The sequence below is a fragment of the Ornithorhynchus anatinus genome, chromosome 7 (assembly GCF_004115215.2).
Source record: "Ornithorhynchus anatinus isolate Pmale09 chromosome 7, mOrnAna1.pri.v4, whole genome shotgun sequence".
NCBI lineage: Eukaryota > Metazoa > Chordata > Mammalia > Monotremata > Ornithorhynchidae > Ornithorhynchus > Ornithorhynchus anatinus.
In genome coordinates, this window is record NC_041734.1 from 40,574,346 (window position 1) to 40,590,023 (window position 15,678).

A 15,678-nucleotide genomic window follows, 5' to 3' on the forward strand; every position below is an offset into this window, starting at 1 on the left:
AATGTACATTTATGAGGTCCTACACTAATTCTTTAACTTTTACGATGAAAGCAGATATATTGATAATTTTGGAACGTGCTTAACAGCAGTGGGACATAAACAATGATCAATCCATACGAGTGAAATGATACTGAAAACTGAAGAGCTGTTTGATGAATTTATGCAAATACAGTAAACTTCTGTTTTATTGTGCTCATTATTAAGGAGGATTCTAATATACAGAGGAGAATCCCTGATGCCCCACTCATTCAGTCACATTTATTGAGCACTTACTGTGTGCAGAGCACTGTACTAAGCCTGAGGCCCTATTTTAATCCAGAGACAGGGATGACAGGATGCTTGGATCCCCTCTTCTAACCCTCTAATAGAGCACAATCTCTTTAAGGGTTGGGGATCATGTTTTCCAACTATGTTGTACTGTGGTCTCCCAAGTGCTTAGTACAGTGCTCTCCACACTGGAAGCATTCAACAAAAACCACTGATTACTTAAGCCTCCTGGAACAGTTACCAAATGTCCTAAATGGATCCAGAAGTTCTTAAGAGCTGGAGAGGAAAATACATATCCCAAATGTTCATTTATTTCCCGAGGTTATTGTGAAGAAAATCGATGAATCAAAGTATTTGGAAACAAATAAAATATAGCTAAATACTTCTAAATTAGTAATTTTTTCATAAAAGCTCAAGAAACACTATTCATATTATCTTTTTATGCATATATCATTAAGGCAACCCACCCCCCTGGAAGGGAGTAACTCTAGAGAATTCAGGGTCAGAATTAGTCAAAATTCAGTGTCAGAATTTTGCAGAATTCTAAAAAAGGGTTAAATTGCTTTTCATTATTTTATCCAGTACCAACCTAGAATTATTTTCCATTTACTATATTGAACTCTCATACTACGGGGAATAAATTTAATTACAGTTCAGACATTAATACTCTGATATACTGCAACAATAACTTAGCAACATTAAAGAAACAAATGGAAAACCATTTAAAATCACAGCCAAAACACAAAAATTTAAACCAGGTAAATTAGAAGAATATTATGTGAAAAAGTGGCAACATCCAAGTCTCAGTAACCAGAGAATAATTATTTCTCTTAAAAATCTGGGATATAACCCAGGTGGCGTTCTTATTCTTCTTAGGTCTTCCCATTCATCCACCAACATCCAATTTGAGCATTACTGCTGTTGTTACTCCTTCTACGAAATGAGGCATATCTGTTGTTTACAATGGGAGACATTAGCGTCATCATGTGTTAGAAAGCTTTGTTTTAAGAAAAAAGAATGAGCGAAGGATATTTTCTCCTAGTTTCCCTTATTTCCAAATGCAAAGGGATTAATGGAACATTTTCATTTTCCTATATAAGAAATTAAAAACTGCAGAAAGTTAATCAGCTCTGTCTCTATGCATTTCACACTGTTTTCACATTAAGAGAAAATGATTGGGGTCATTCCCCGGTTTCTGTACTTTGAGCTAGAAGATATTTTTTTCCCCTCTCTAAATATGAGAATGCATCAATTTGACTTTTACATTTAGAAAGTTGTTCATTTGGGGGAGTAAATTCCCATCAATCATAGTTTAAATCTATCCTCCACCCAATGGGCAATGTTTGAATGGGATTAACTTAAAAATAGCTCTCCAAGATCATATTTGAATAATAAAACTACATAATTTGTCTTTATTTCATTCATTCATTCATTCGATAGTATTTATTGAGCGCTTACTATGTTTAAGACCAAATAAGAAAATGAGAAACTAATACTGTCCTTCTCTTGCGACTTCAATGAATACCATATTGGTACCGGTTTACCATATTGGAAAACCGAGAAAAATATTGTTTCTTTCAAGCCTGAGGTGATTTACTCCTATGTCTATTTGGATAATGTTCCTGGGTAGAGCAAAAAAAAATCACACATTCTGAACTAGAAGGTTATGGCTACTACACTGCGAATACCTCATCAAGATAAAGCAAGAACCCATAAGGGAAAATACTATAGTTCCAAGCTAATTATAATATTTCAGGTAATCTTGCCAATGGAAACACTTTTCCGAAGATAATATCAACATTAGCAATATATCACCTGTAATTCTTGTGGGCCCAAACAGAAAGTGGGGACTAACAATGAATAAAGAAACAAAGCGATACTATCAGATAATCAGATTAAAATGTCAATCTGTGTTTACAAAATGAATCTGAAAAAGTATAACACTAAATACACGCTTACAATAATATACAAAAAAATAGCAGTGGGAATCTCACACCTCAAATGATTTACTATGCTTTGGCCAAACAAAGCCATAATTACTGCACCAGCTCAGTTACAGTTTTGCTGTGGATCATGTGCAAGTTAACTAATGTCAACGACGATCTATTATCCCTTAAAAAAGCCGTTATGATTTTGCAAATTTGGCAGAGGGAATGTTCCTTTCTCAGAGAAGCTGGGGCAGCTGTGCAGGTCCTCCTGTTTCAACCTCTATGACGGTAAGCTGGCTCCATGACTTTAAAATGGAAGATCAAAACAGGCTGAGGGGAAATGTTCATGTTACATAAGAATACCTTTCATTATAGTTAATAAAATGAATGATTAATGATGTAATATGTTCAGATGTGAAAGCTTGCCCCACCCATTAAGAAATCACGTCCATATAATGAATTCGGCCCTTTAAAACTATAAAACCGCTATTCCAGAAAATTAGCTAATTTTACTACATCATATATAGCCAGATCTTACTCATATTTTCTTCATCGTCTATATCCATGGTGAAATACTTTTGTTGGTTTCTTGATTGAAGGAGATTGCTTCTATCTGGAAAAGAGCAAGAAAATGGACTTTCATATGCAGCTAGACAAAGAATTTGGAAACTAAGTAAAAAAATTAGAAGAGAGTAATTTTAGAAAATCCTTTGGGGTTTGTGTGGCAGTAAAAATAAGCATAGCACAAAACAATAAGAAAACCCAAGCTCAAATGTATGTTCTACCTTTCTGATCACTCGCTTCCATCACTTTTCTTCTTTTTTCCCAGTTTGGACACCACACATCTCTAGACTGTAAACTCCTTGAGGGCAGGGATTGCGTCTACCCTCTATTGTATCGTACTTTCCCAAGTGCTCAGTACAGTGCTCTGCACACAACAGTACTCAATAATACTACTGATGAACTATTTCTGTGCTTTAAAATTGGCCCCACGCAGGCACAGTAATTCTCTGAAATCTTGGCTGCTTTCACATTACTTGCATGACTTTCTTCTAAACATCCTTATCTTAATTGTTGCTGGATGATATTTATTCTTCCAGGTTTCTTGGCTTAGGTATGAGAGTGTCTCCCTTGGAGGATATAGCTCTAATCCTTATTCTTGACTACATGGCTTTTTTAACTTGGCCAACTTGACACTGAGAGTGCTCTACTCAGCTAATTTGCTGAGTATTCATTTAACTTCATAACTATATGTATATCCAATTTCATACTATAATTTCATAAGAATATAGTTCGAATCCTGGCTCTGCCCCTTGTCAGCTGTGTGACCGTGGGCAAGTCACTTAACTTCTCTGTGCCTCAGTTACCTCATCTGTAAAATGGGGATTAACTGTGAGCCTCACGTGGGACAACCTGCTTACCCTGTAGCTTTCCCAGCGCTTAGAACAGTGCTCTGCACATAGTAAGCGCTTAACAAATACCAACGTTATTATTATTACCATAAGTATAGTATATAAGGTATACAATAGTAAACAGGAAGGAATACACTAAAATACATAATAAAAACATTTCCAAAACAATGCAGTTGTTTCATTTGTCAACACTTGTTACACAAATATTTTATCTTTTTAAAAACTTCCACGAGCACTAGCCACAGGTCAATCTTACGGGACTTGAACTTTATTTACTGTACACTCCCTAACAGTGCTGAAAAATAACCAATAGCTAAAAATTAATCTTTGATAGTAAGAGAGGAGAGTGCTCACAATTTTGTCAAATCGTACACATGTACAAATCTGTAATCTATTTCCGTTAATATCTGTTTCCTCAACTAGACTTTAAACTCTTTGTGGGCAGGGAATGTGTTTATAAACTCTGTTACACTGTAGTCTCCCAAGTAGTTAGTACACTGTAGGTACTCCATAAATGCAACTGATTACCGTAAAATAAAATTCAATCGCACACTCTGGTTAAAATAGGGCTGATGGGGCTACCCTACTGCTTCCAAAGTTTTACTAATATAGTACTATTCTGTAGCACACTGTATTGGACACGTTTTTTTTAAAAACATCACTACCACCTCCAATTACAGAGGATATTTAGAACTATTTAAAAGTGGAGGTACACCTTCATTAAATATTTTCCTCTTCCAATACTAGTAATATTAGTATTTAGTGAGTACCCGCTTTGGGCAAGGAACTGTACTAAATGCTTCGGAAGTACTAAATGAAGAAGGAGCACTTCCCTTGCCCAGAGAGACAAACATAAATACATTTACATACTGCGTATGTAATAGAATAGTAGTATGCTAATATGCTAATATTATTATTATGGTATTTATTAAGCACTTACTATGTGCCAAGCTCTGTTCTAAGTGCTGGGGTATATACAAAGTAGTCAGGTTGTCCCACATGGGGCTCAGAGTCTGAATCCCCATTTTACAGATTAGCTAACTGTGGCACAGAGAAGTTAAGTGACTCGCCCAAGGTCACACATCAGACAAGTAGCAGAGCCGGGATTAGAACCCATGTCCTCTCTGACTCCCAAGCCCGTGCTCTTTCCACTATGCCACACTGCTTCTCTAATAGCAGTATGCAACATGGCCTCGAGAATAGAGGACGGGCCTGGAAGTCCGAAGGATATGGGTGCTAATCCCACCTCCTCCACTTGTCCGCTGCGTGACCTTGGGCAAGTCACTTCACTTCTCCGTGCCTCAGCTTTCTCATTGGTAAAATGGGGGTTAAGACCGTGAGCCCCATGTGGCGCAAGGACTGTATCCAACCCAATTTGCTTGCATCCACTGCGGCGCATAGTACAGTGCCTGACACAAAGTAAGTCTTAACGAATACCACAGTCATTATTGATTATTAATAGCGTCTCCAGGAGCAGGGAGCGATCCACAGGGTCAGAAGCAGCTGAGAGGTTCCAAAGAATCAGAGTATTGCTCTTTGAACTTGGCTTTAAGGAGGTCACTGGGGATCTTAGAGGATAACTGTCCGTCCCATTGGCGTTGACTGCAGAGGATCAAGAACAGAGTTCATGGAGGGGAATTGAAAGCAGTGGTTATGGAAGACTCAGTCTAAGATGCGGGAGCAGGTAGATGGGGCAATAGATGGAGGGGCCCGGAGAGTTGAGAGGAGGCTTTTTGAGAACGGGAGAATTGTAATCCTGTTCAAAGGCGGGGAGGACGGACCGATCGGATTGTGACAGGTTGAAATTGGCACTGAAGGAGGGGAGGGGAATAGGAGCGAGTGGCTTTAGGAGGTGGGTGGAGGTAGGGTCAGAAGTGCCGACGGGGGTGGTGAATTTAGGGAGCAGGTGGGAGATCTCTTGAGAAACAACTGGAAAGCAGGGGAAAGGGAAGGATGGGACAGGAGAGTGCTGTAATGCACAATGGAGTGAGTAAATCAGCTACAAGCCTGCCTAAATTTCACCCTGTTACATAATACCAACATCATGTGGGGAAGCATGATCTATTTTGCTTGAAACAGTGCTTGAAGTATAGTAAACATGTAACAAATCCCATGACTATTACTACTGCTCTCTGCTGCTAAAGGTCTTCTGATTAAGACTGTGAGCCTCACGTGGGACAACCTGATGACCCTGTATCTCCCCCAGCGCTTAAAACAGTGCTCGGCACATAGTAAGCGCTTAACAAATACCAACATTATTATTATTTAGAGTAACCATTCTGCCTCCCTGCTGAGAATCTAAGGTGGGGTCAAGGTCTCCCTGCAATAAACTCCACCTTCTTAAACTGTGAGGATCCTTCCCCTGCACAAGGACAGAGCTCCCTATGTATTCTCTCTCCATTTATTCATTCATTCAACTGTATTTACTGAGCACTTACTGTGTACAAGGCACTATACTAAGCACTTGGGAGCGTATGATACAAAAACACACGGATTCCCTGTCTACATTGAGCTCCCAGCGCTTAGTACAGTGCTCTGCACATAATAAGCACTTAATACTATTACTACTATTATTATTTCAGTCAACTCCTGATTATTTAAGAGCTGAATATCTGGTTGGCAAATTACCATGCTTCTCAGAGGTTTCTCTTCCTACCTTTAATTTGTGTGCATTTCACTACACCTTAGCCCTTCTTCTTGACTGTTGGAAGGTGAAAAGAAATCAAGTAACTCGGGTACATTTAGTCGGGGAGAAAGCTGAAACTACTAATTAAAATATGGAAGATTATTTGTGGAATTCATTTACTTCATAAATAAATGTATATCCAATTTCATACCATCCCTGTCTCCAATTACAAGAGATATCTGAGTGCTGACTGAATCAAGTTTCCTAAATTAGACTCAATATGAGAAATTCGATGACCTTTTGTAAGAAGGTTATAATCTAACAATTTGGTCTCATTTAAACACAAACATATTTAAAATAAATTTGATTCTATAATGCAGACTATAGTCTTTCTGCTTGTAACCTAATTACTGAGACAGGAATGTGATCTGAAATAATCCATTTTATCTCTGTGGCAGAACATGAAAACTAATAAGACCTACATTAAAATATTGTACTGACAGAATGCTAATTAAAAATGGGAAAGTCAATGCAGCGTGGAATCTTTTCATCACAAACTTAATAATACAGACGGATAACATTATACTTTGGTTCTGAAAATAATTTGTTTTATCATCCACCTCTAACTGAAAAGGAATCATTTGGTCATTAATGAATGCTATTTTCCTCGGTGTCTAAATACCAAAGAAAAATGATTCCTTTTAAAAGAACCTGAACGTCACCTAGCAGAGACCGGGGCTGATAGAGAAGGCAAATCCTGCATTGTCCGAGCAACGAGAAACCACAAAATGATGTTGGTGGCATCAAATTCTTCTTAGATTTATTTTATTATAATGGCCATTCCTTATGCTTAGTTTCTGTCAAGTCGATGCCAATACGTTCTCAAATTTCATGGTATGCAATGAATACCCTTCCAATGTTTCCAGGATTACCTTGCTTTCTTGCAGGACCTCAACATCACCCTTGAAAAATACAACCCAAGTCATTCTGGGTTGAAATATTTTAGTGCACGAAGAGATAGTACGAGAAGCAGCGTGGCTCAGTGGAAAGAGCACGGGCTTTGGAGTCAGAGGTCATGGGTTCGAAGCCCGGCTCTGCCGCTTGTCAGCTGTGTGACTGTGGGCAAGTCACTTCACTTCTCTGGGCCTCAGTTCCCTCATCTGGAAAATGGGGATTAAGACTGTGAGCTCTACGTGGGACAACCTGATTCCCCTGTGTCTACCCCAGTGCTGAGAACAGTGCTCGGCACATAGTAAGCGCTTAACAAATACCAACATTATTATTACCTAGCCCATAGTAAGCACTGAACAAACACCATAAAAAAGGCTTGTCCACACGAGGCATATGAATGGACTGCTTTTATTGGGTTTTGACCTGGGAGTACGTGGAATTGACAGCACTCCATCACCGCAAGCATTCAGGATTATTTCCTGAGACAAAATGATGTTCAGCCACTGCTTTGTTCAGAAGAATTTAACACCAACGAATGCAAGGGATGATTCTGATTCAGACGACAAATTCCAAAACACAAAACCAGAAGGTAGGTCCCTTATTGGTTGATTAACCCTTAAGGGCTGATTAGGGCGTAAAGGGGCTCCTTGCCCCATGGAATGGAGCCCAGGTTTCAAAACATGGGGAATTTTACTCTAAAGTCTTATCTTGAAAAAGGATGTAGATGGCAAACCAAGAATTACACTGTGAAACCTCAGCAATCAATCAATGGTATTTATTAAGTGCTTACTGTGTGTAGACCTTTCCCCCAGGTATCGATTGAGCAGTGAAGTACTATGGTTTAGTGGGCAGAGCACGGGACTGGGAGTGAGAAGGACATCAATTCTAATCCCGGCTCTACCACTTGTCTGCTGTGTGATCCTGGGCAAGTCACTTCACTTCTCTGTGCCTCAGTTAACTCATCTATAAAATGGGAAGACTCTGAGCCCTATGTCAGTCCTGGGTCCAACCTTCTATCTACCCGCCTTGGCGTTATCCTTGACTCCTCTCTCTCAGTCAATCCACATATTCAATCCATCACTAAATCCTATCAGCTCAACCTTCACAACATCGCTAAAATCCGTCCTTTCCTCTCCATCCAGACTGCTACGAAATTAAGCCACGCATTTATCCTATCCTGCCCGATTACTGTATCGGTCTCCTTGTTGACCTCCCTGCCTCCTGTCTGTCCCCCTTCCAGTATATTCTTCCCTCTGCTGTCTGGATCACTTTTCTATAAAAACATTCACTCCAGGTTTCCCCACTCTTCGAGAACCCTCAGTGGTTACCCATGCATCAAAACAGAAACACGGGCTTTAAAACCCTCAATCACCTTGCCCCCTCCTACCTCACCCAAGCAGCGTGGCTCTGTGGCAAGAGCCCGGGCTTGGGAGTCAGAGGTCATGGGTTCAAATCCCGGCTCTGCTACATCAGCTGTGTGACTGTGGGCAAGTCACTTAATTTCTCTGTGCCTCAGTTCCCTCATCTGTAAAATGGGGATTAAGACTGTGAGCCTCACGGGGGACAACCTGATTATCCTGTATCTACCCCAGAGCTTACAACAGTGCTCTGCACATAGTAAGCGCTTAACAAATACCAACAGATACCAACGTTACTCTCCTACTGTCACCCAGCCCGCATGGTTCGCTCCACTAATGCCAAACTACTTACTGTACATCTTGATCCCGTCTCTCTCGCTGCCGACCACTCACCCACATCCTGCCTCTGGTCTGGAACACCCTCCCTTTTCATATCTGACAAATAATTGATCTCCCCACCTTCAAAGCCTTACTCAAGGCACATGTCCTCCAAGAGGCCTTCTCTGACTAAGCCCTCATTTCCTCTTTTCCCCTCTCCCCACTGCGTCATCCTGACTTGCCTCCCTAATTCACCGCCCCGACTCCCAACCCTACAGCACTTACGTACATAGCCGTAATTTGTTTATTTATTTATATTAATGTCTGTCTCCCCTTCTAGACTGCAAGCTCACAGTGGGCAGGGAATGTCTCTGTTATAATGTGTTGTACTCTCCTACGTGCTTAGTACTGTGTTCCGCACATAGTAAGCCCTCAATAAATACAAGTGATTGATGGATATATTGATTACCCTGACACTGCAGTGCTTGGTACATAGTAAGCACTTAACAAGTACCATAAAAAAACCGACAAAAAACAAATAAAACCCCAAAGTCGCTTCGACGTAGAGACTGTTTCCAGAAGCAGTGCAAACACAAACTCTGCACTACAGAGCAAGGACCGTAAATTTATTTTTTTTATGGTATGTGTTAAGTGCTTACTATGCCAGATACTGTACTAAGCACTTGGCTAGATACAAACTAATTAGGTTGGACATACTTCATGTCCCTCACAGGGCTCACAGTTTTATTCCCCTTTTACAGTTAAGGTAACTGAGGCACAGAGAAGTTAAATGACTTTCCCAAGGTAACTCAGACAGGTGGTGGAGCCGGGATTAGAATCCAACTCCTTCACATTTCCAGTCCTATGCTCTATGCACTAGGCCACACTGCTTCTTGTTATGATCAGGAGAATGCGCCTGCTAAATCTGTAGTATTATAGTCTCCCAGGTGCTTAGTACAGTGCTCTGTGCACAGTAAGTACTCAATAAATATGACTGAATGAAAAATACCATTGCCTGACTGACTGAGGAGAAGAGAGCAAGCTCCAATTTTGGCCCCTCCATGAAAATTTTGGGAGATTGGCTCTGCTGAGAAAATAATAATAATGTTGGTATTTGTTAAGTGCTTACTATGGGCAGAACACCGTTCTAAGCGCTGGGGGAGATACAGGGTAATCAGGTCGTCCCACGTGAGGCTCACAGTTAATCCCCATTTTACAGATGAGGTAACTGAGGCACAGAGAAGTTAAATGACTTGCCCACAGTCAAACAGCTGACAAGTGGCAGAGCCAGGAGTCGAACCCATGACCTCTGACTCCGAAGCCCAGGCTCTTTCCACTGAGCCACGCTGCTTCCCCAGCCATGCTGCTTCCCCAGCTTCTTACTATTCTTACTTTCCTTACGGGGAATTGGAGGTTTTTTTCCTACTTTTCTACAATTCCCCTGACAATCTTCTCTGGTGGCACGTTTGGAAATCAAACAGCTCTCAAACACCGAGTGCAGTACGGCATTATCTAAAAAAGTCGATACATAGCTACGTACTGCAAATAAGCCCGAAGAAAACCAAGGAGAGAGCCTGCTTTTTAGCACTTTTCCCAGTGCCAGCTCTGAGCCACATTCAGTACCAAATGGCAAGGTAAGTTCCCGAATAAGGAGGGGATGCAGCAAACTCAAAAGCACCGAGACGCTGTTCGTGACAGCGCCGGAAGAATGAGCAAGATTCCCAATTAGCTGACGAATGAGGAACTAAAAAGAGGTTCAGGCGAGGAGGGAGGGCAGAATGAGAAGCTTGAAGACATAATGAAGTACGTCTTCAGTAAGTTGCTAGAGTAGTGGTCTGATGGGAGACCACTGCAATAGGGAGGCCAGCCTGACACAGCAGTTGGGATAACGTTCGCTCTCCCTGGAGAAGAAGCTTCCCTGCTATTACTCTGTAAACTCCTGCGAGCAGGGATTGCGTCACTTTTTTGTTTGGTAATAATAATAATAATGTTGGTATTTGTTAAGCGCTTACTATGTGCAGAGCACTGTTCTAAGTGCTGGGATAGATACCGGGAAATCAGGTTGTCCCACGTGAGGCTCACGGTCTTAATCCCCATTTTACAGATGAGGTAACTGAGGCACAGAGAAGTGAAATGACTTGCCCACAGTCCCACAGCTGACAAGTGGCACAGCTGGGATTCCAACCCATGACCTCTGACTCCCAAGCCCGGGCTCTTTCCACTGAGCCCCGCTGCTTACGTCCCACAGGTTTGGCACAACGCACCGCACCGGGTGGGTGCTAAATAAATACTCCTACTAGTAGGCAGATTGGGATACTAGAAAGGCAGCGTTGAAAATGGTGACAAATTCTGCCAAGTGGCAAAGGCCAACCAGCTTTACAAGCACACAATGTGGGAGGGATTTGCAGTGGTGAACAAACCCTATCAGTCACATCAATCAGTCAGTCGCATTTATTGGGCGCTTTCTGGGTGCACAGCACTGTACTAAGTGCTTAGGAGAGTACTATATTTCAGAGTTCATAGACACGCTCTCTGCCCACAACGAGCTTACAGTAGAGTCATAACTGCACACATATATGGAATTTCGTGATCCGGAGCATCGTATTTGTAAATGATGGACTGCAAACACAGTTCCGGACAAATGTCAGAAAACACGACATAAAATGGAATATTCTCAGATTCAGCTTTCTCTTACGCTGAAGTGGAATGATATGAAATCTAGACAAAAAGAAACCATGAGAATTCCAAGAGATTTCCAAGAGAAGTTTGGATAAATTCACAGGTGAACGGTCTACAGTGGGTCATCAGTGGGAAAGTTAAGGATGAAAAACCAAGGGTGTTCAATTTATATCTTTATATCCTTAACCATCAAAACAGATGTCAAGGAGGGCAATCACCTCGTGATTCCTACCAGCATTCTTCTGGCACTGTCAGGACAGAATAATGAGCTGGATGGATCAATTCTTATAGTCTTGAATGACCTTTCCCTGGAGGATTACCAAAGTCCTTTTTAAAGAGAGATAGTAACAAAGCCAAGACACAAGTGAGTTTGACATATCTATTCTGATAAAGTAGCTGTCAGGTTGTTTTTTGATGCTTTTCACTCAGAATCTGTGGCACCTCAACACTCAGATTAAGTGAGCTGAGTAAAATAAACAAAAGCATGAGGCAGTGGCATGCCAATTTAACGGTAATAATAATGATAATACCGTTGGTATTTGTTAAGCGCTTACTATGTGCAGAGCACTGTTCTAAGCGCTGGAGTAGATGCAAGGGAATCGGGTTGTCCCACGTGAGGCTCACAATCTTAATCCCCATTTTACAGATGAGGTCACTGAGGCACAAGAAGTTAAGTGACTTGTCCAAGGTCACACAGCTGACAAGCCGCGGAGCTGGGGTTAGAACCCACAACCTCTGACTCCCAAGCCTGGGCTCCTCCCACTGAGCCGCGCTGCTTCGCATTTAACACAACATTTGACTGGCCACATAATGAAACCTTAGAAATTAGGCTGAACTAGGGAATGCCCCTTTAGTCTAACACTTATCTCAAAGGAGGATAGGGCCAGCTTAAGTTTTGGGGTGGTTAAGGCTCGAACCAGAATTGCCATTTTTCTCCTTCTACTCATTTAGGAGCTAGGGACCATGCAAAAGGAGAGGGGCTTCCAAGAGACAAATAATTTACTTCCCACCCCTACCTATTCCCTCTCCGGGGCACTCCAACCTTTCCCGCTTAGCTTCACTGAGAAGGCAGCGTGGCTCAGTGGAAAGAGCCCGGGCTCGGGAGTCAGCGGTCAGGGGTTCGAATCCCGGCTCTGCCACTTGTCAGCTTTGTGACTTGTGGGCAAGTCACTTCACTTCTCTGGGCCTCAGTTACCTCCTCTGTAAATGGGGATTAAGACTGTGAGCTCATGTGGGACAACCCGATTCCCCTGTATCCACCCCAGCGCTGAGAACAGTGCTCTGTACATAGTAAGCGCTTAACAGATACCAACATTATGATTATTATTCAGGGTGAGAGTGCAGGAAAAAGGGGGCTGTTGGTGACCAAACCTACCTATTACTTTCCCCCTCAAACAACTCTCTCATCCTCACAGTACATATGTACATATCCATAATATGTTTATTTTAGATTAATGTCCTTCTCTCTCTCTGTAGACTGTAAGCTAGTTGTGGGCAGGGAACATGTAGACCTACTCTGCTCCCTGTATTCTCCCAAGAGCTTAGTACAGTACTCTGCACAGAGTCAGCGCTCACTAAATACAACTGATTGATTGATAAGTGCTCCTCATTAATCGATCAGTTAACGAATAAACAGTATTACTGAGCCTGGTATTGGACTCCGAACTCCAAAGAAGGGCTAGCAACTGGAAGGTAGGACCTATCCATTATAACTGTTTCTAGGATTTTACGTGTCCATTCTAGGTCAGCTAGATATGAGGCTTTCAATTCTCCCAGCTGGCAAAGGGACAAGCAGCCCGCTTAGACTACACTGATATTACCTTTGGTCTGATAATTAGCTAAGCGCAACCATCATCTCTCACTCTACAAAACAAAGACACAGTTCCTGTTCTCTAAGGGTTTATCAAAAATGATGACACATATATATTCAAAGCCATATGTCCCCAGAGTCAGCCTTAGCATTTATACACATATTGATTTACACATTTTACCACTTATGCAAGAATTCATTTACTCATCTTTCCCTTCTCTTACTCCTCCTACCTAAAATAATTTGGGGAATCTCCCTCTTTAGATTATCAACACCTTAATTCAGGGCAGGAATTGTCTCTTTTCCCTCTCTTGTAATATCCCAAGTGCTTGGCACAGTGTACTGTTCACAGTAGGCTCTTCAATAAATGCCAATGTTTAATTCACCCATTCATTTTAATTTCATTTCCAAATTTTGCATTACTTGTGTACAAATGGCCTTTAGTTGGGTAAGCTGTACTAACTGGAAGAAAAGACATCTTACTTCTCTTCATCCATTGCGGTTAGACCTACCTCTCAGCCTGTTTGAGTTACACTTTGAAATCAAAGTGGAAAGTGCCACGGCACACGTGAAGAGGAAAAGCATATAGGTCAAAATGGAATGAGAGGGGGAAATTAGAGAAGGCAGAAAAGAGGGCTGGGAGAAAGCTCACTTGACTAGACTCAAAGAAATATGAAAGGAAGAAGACGGTCAGCAAGGTGACAGTGGTCTGGGCAGGTAAGTGGGAAACCCTGGCATGGGATGCCTACGGAATGGTACCGTGCCCAGTACTTGTGGGCACGCAATAAATACTTGGCAATGTCTGCCTAATTTTACTGGGAAGAATCACATTGGACCATCCACCGATCCCGCCCCCCCAAACACACAAACACACTTATTTTAATTTTATGGCTATTTAATTACGATTCGCTCTTTGTACCATATCTAACCAGTTCAATCAACCAACTGTATTTATTGAGTGGTTACTGTGTGCAAAGCGCTGGACTAAGCACTTGGGACAATATTTGGTAGATGCATTCCCTGCCCACAAGGACTTTACAGTCTAGAAGGGAAATCTAACTAAGAGAAGGTAGATCACTTATTTAGGAATAACCAATTATATAATAACAAAATTGAAATCCAAAACAGCAATCAATCAAATTCATTGAACTTTTACTGGGGGTAGAGCACTGTATTAAACACTTGGGAGAGTACACTATAGCAGCGTTGGTAGACACAATCCCTGCCCATAACAAACTCAAAGTCCAGCGGGGGAGACAGACATTAATATAAATAAATTATGTTATTTATAACATTAAGTGCTGTGGGGCTGAGGGAGGGGTGAATAAAGGGAGCAAATAAAGGGAGCTACAGAAGGGAGTAGGAAAAGAGGAAATGACGGCTTAGAGAAAGCCTCTTGGAGATGTGTCTTCAATAAGACTTTGAAACATCACATATATAGGCACCCAATGAGATGGATAGTTATTTTTGCATTCTAACATTTACACTTTTAATTACAGATGACTATTTTTGAAATTCAGAAAATAAGGGGCAGAAAGCATCAATAGATGAAATATACACAAATCCATATAAATACGCCTCTTTCTTCCACCAACTAAAATCCATCATTTTTAACCAACCCTCTAACCCAAGGAACAAAGCTAAATTTGCTTCTTTGCTTCCCTCTGAATTTTGCTATGCAAAATACGCATTTAATCTGCAGTGCAGACTGAGAACCCTATCACCTTCTTATGGACAATTCTCTTTAGATGAATGGCAATTTTCTTACAAAAAACTCCAAGACCGAGACAGGGTTTTACAAAATGCACATATTGACCAAAAATAAACTACGGCAATCATCTGACATCATAAAAGCAGGACATAGCGAAGAAACAGTTATACACTCTGCTTCAACTTTAAAAAATCCCCTGTCCTTACTGAGTGCTCTCTCTCAGCTGAAAATAAAAAGGGTAATAAACTTATGGCTTTAAAAAGATTCTGTTTACCACAGGGGGGAAATCACCAGCATTCATACTGTGAGCATTAAAAAAAATCAATATAATGAAAATAGAACAAAAATGAGAATTGACTTAGAAGCTGCTCAAATGCTATCATTAAACCATCATTTTATAAGCAACTCTTGCTTCAAGAAGCTGCTACAGTCTAGAAAGTGGAATTGCTTTTATTATTCCTTGGCAATAATATCTATTAAAGTGGCAGGAAAAACAATCTCACACCATGTGCAGCTAAAGATCTAATTGCTCAGTTTAACTGAAAACTGCTATGTCAAAAGGAGACCGGATAAAATCTAATTGCACAACTATCTAATAGTCAAAAATCTGAACGCATC

General features: G+C 41.1%; 1 protein-coding gene across 14 annotated transcripts in view; it reads right to left on the minus strand.

The window, feature by feature from the left end:
• The window catches only part of ADARB1 (adenosine deaminase RNA specific B1), a 225,857-nt gene that overhangs the window by 66,886 nt on the left and 143,293 nt on the right, over positions 1–15,678 (minus strand). For all 14 annotated transcript variants that reach the window (XR_003760864.2, XR_005660232.1, XR_005660231.1 and 11 more), the window contains one exon: positions 2,734–2,808. Coding sequence is in view for 11 of the 14 variants with exons in the window: in XM_029068635.2 (XP_028924468.1) it covers positions 2,734–2,808 (75 nt within the window). In the remaining 3 variants the exon portion in view is untranslated. The remainder of the gene's footprint in view (positions 1–2,733; positions 2,809–15,678) is intronic.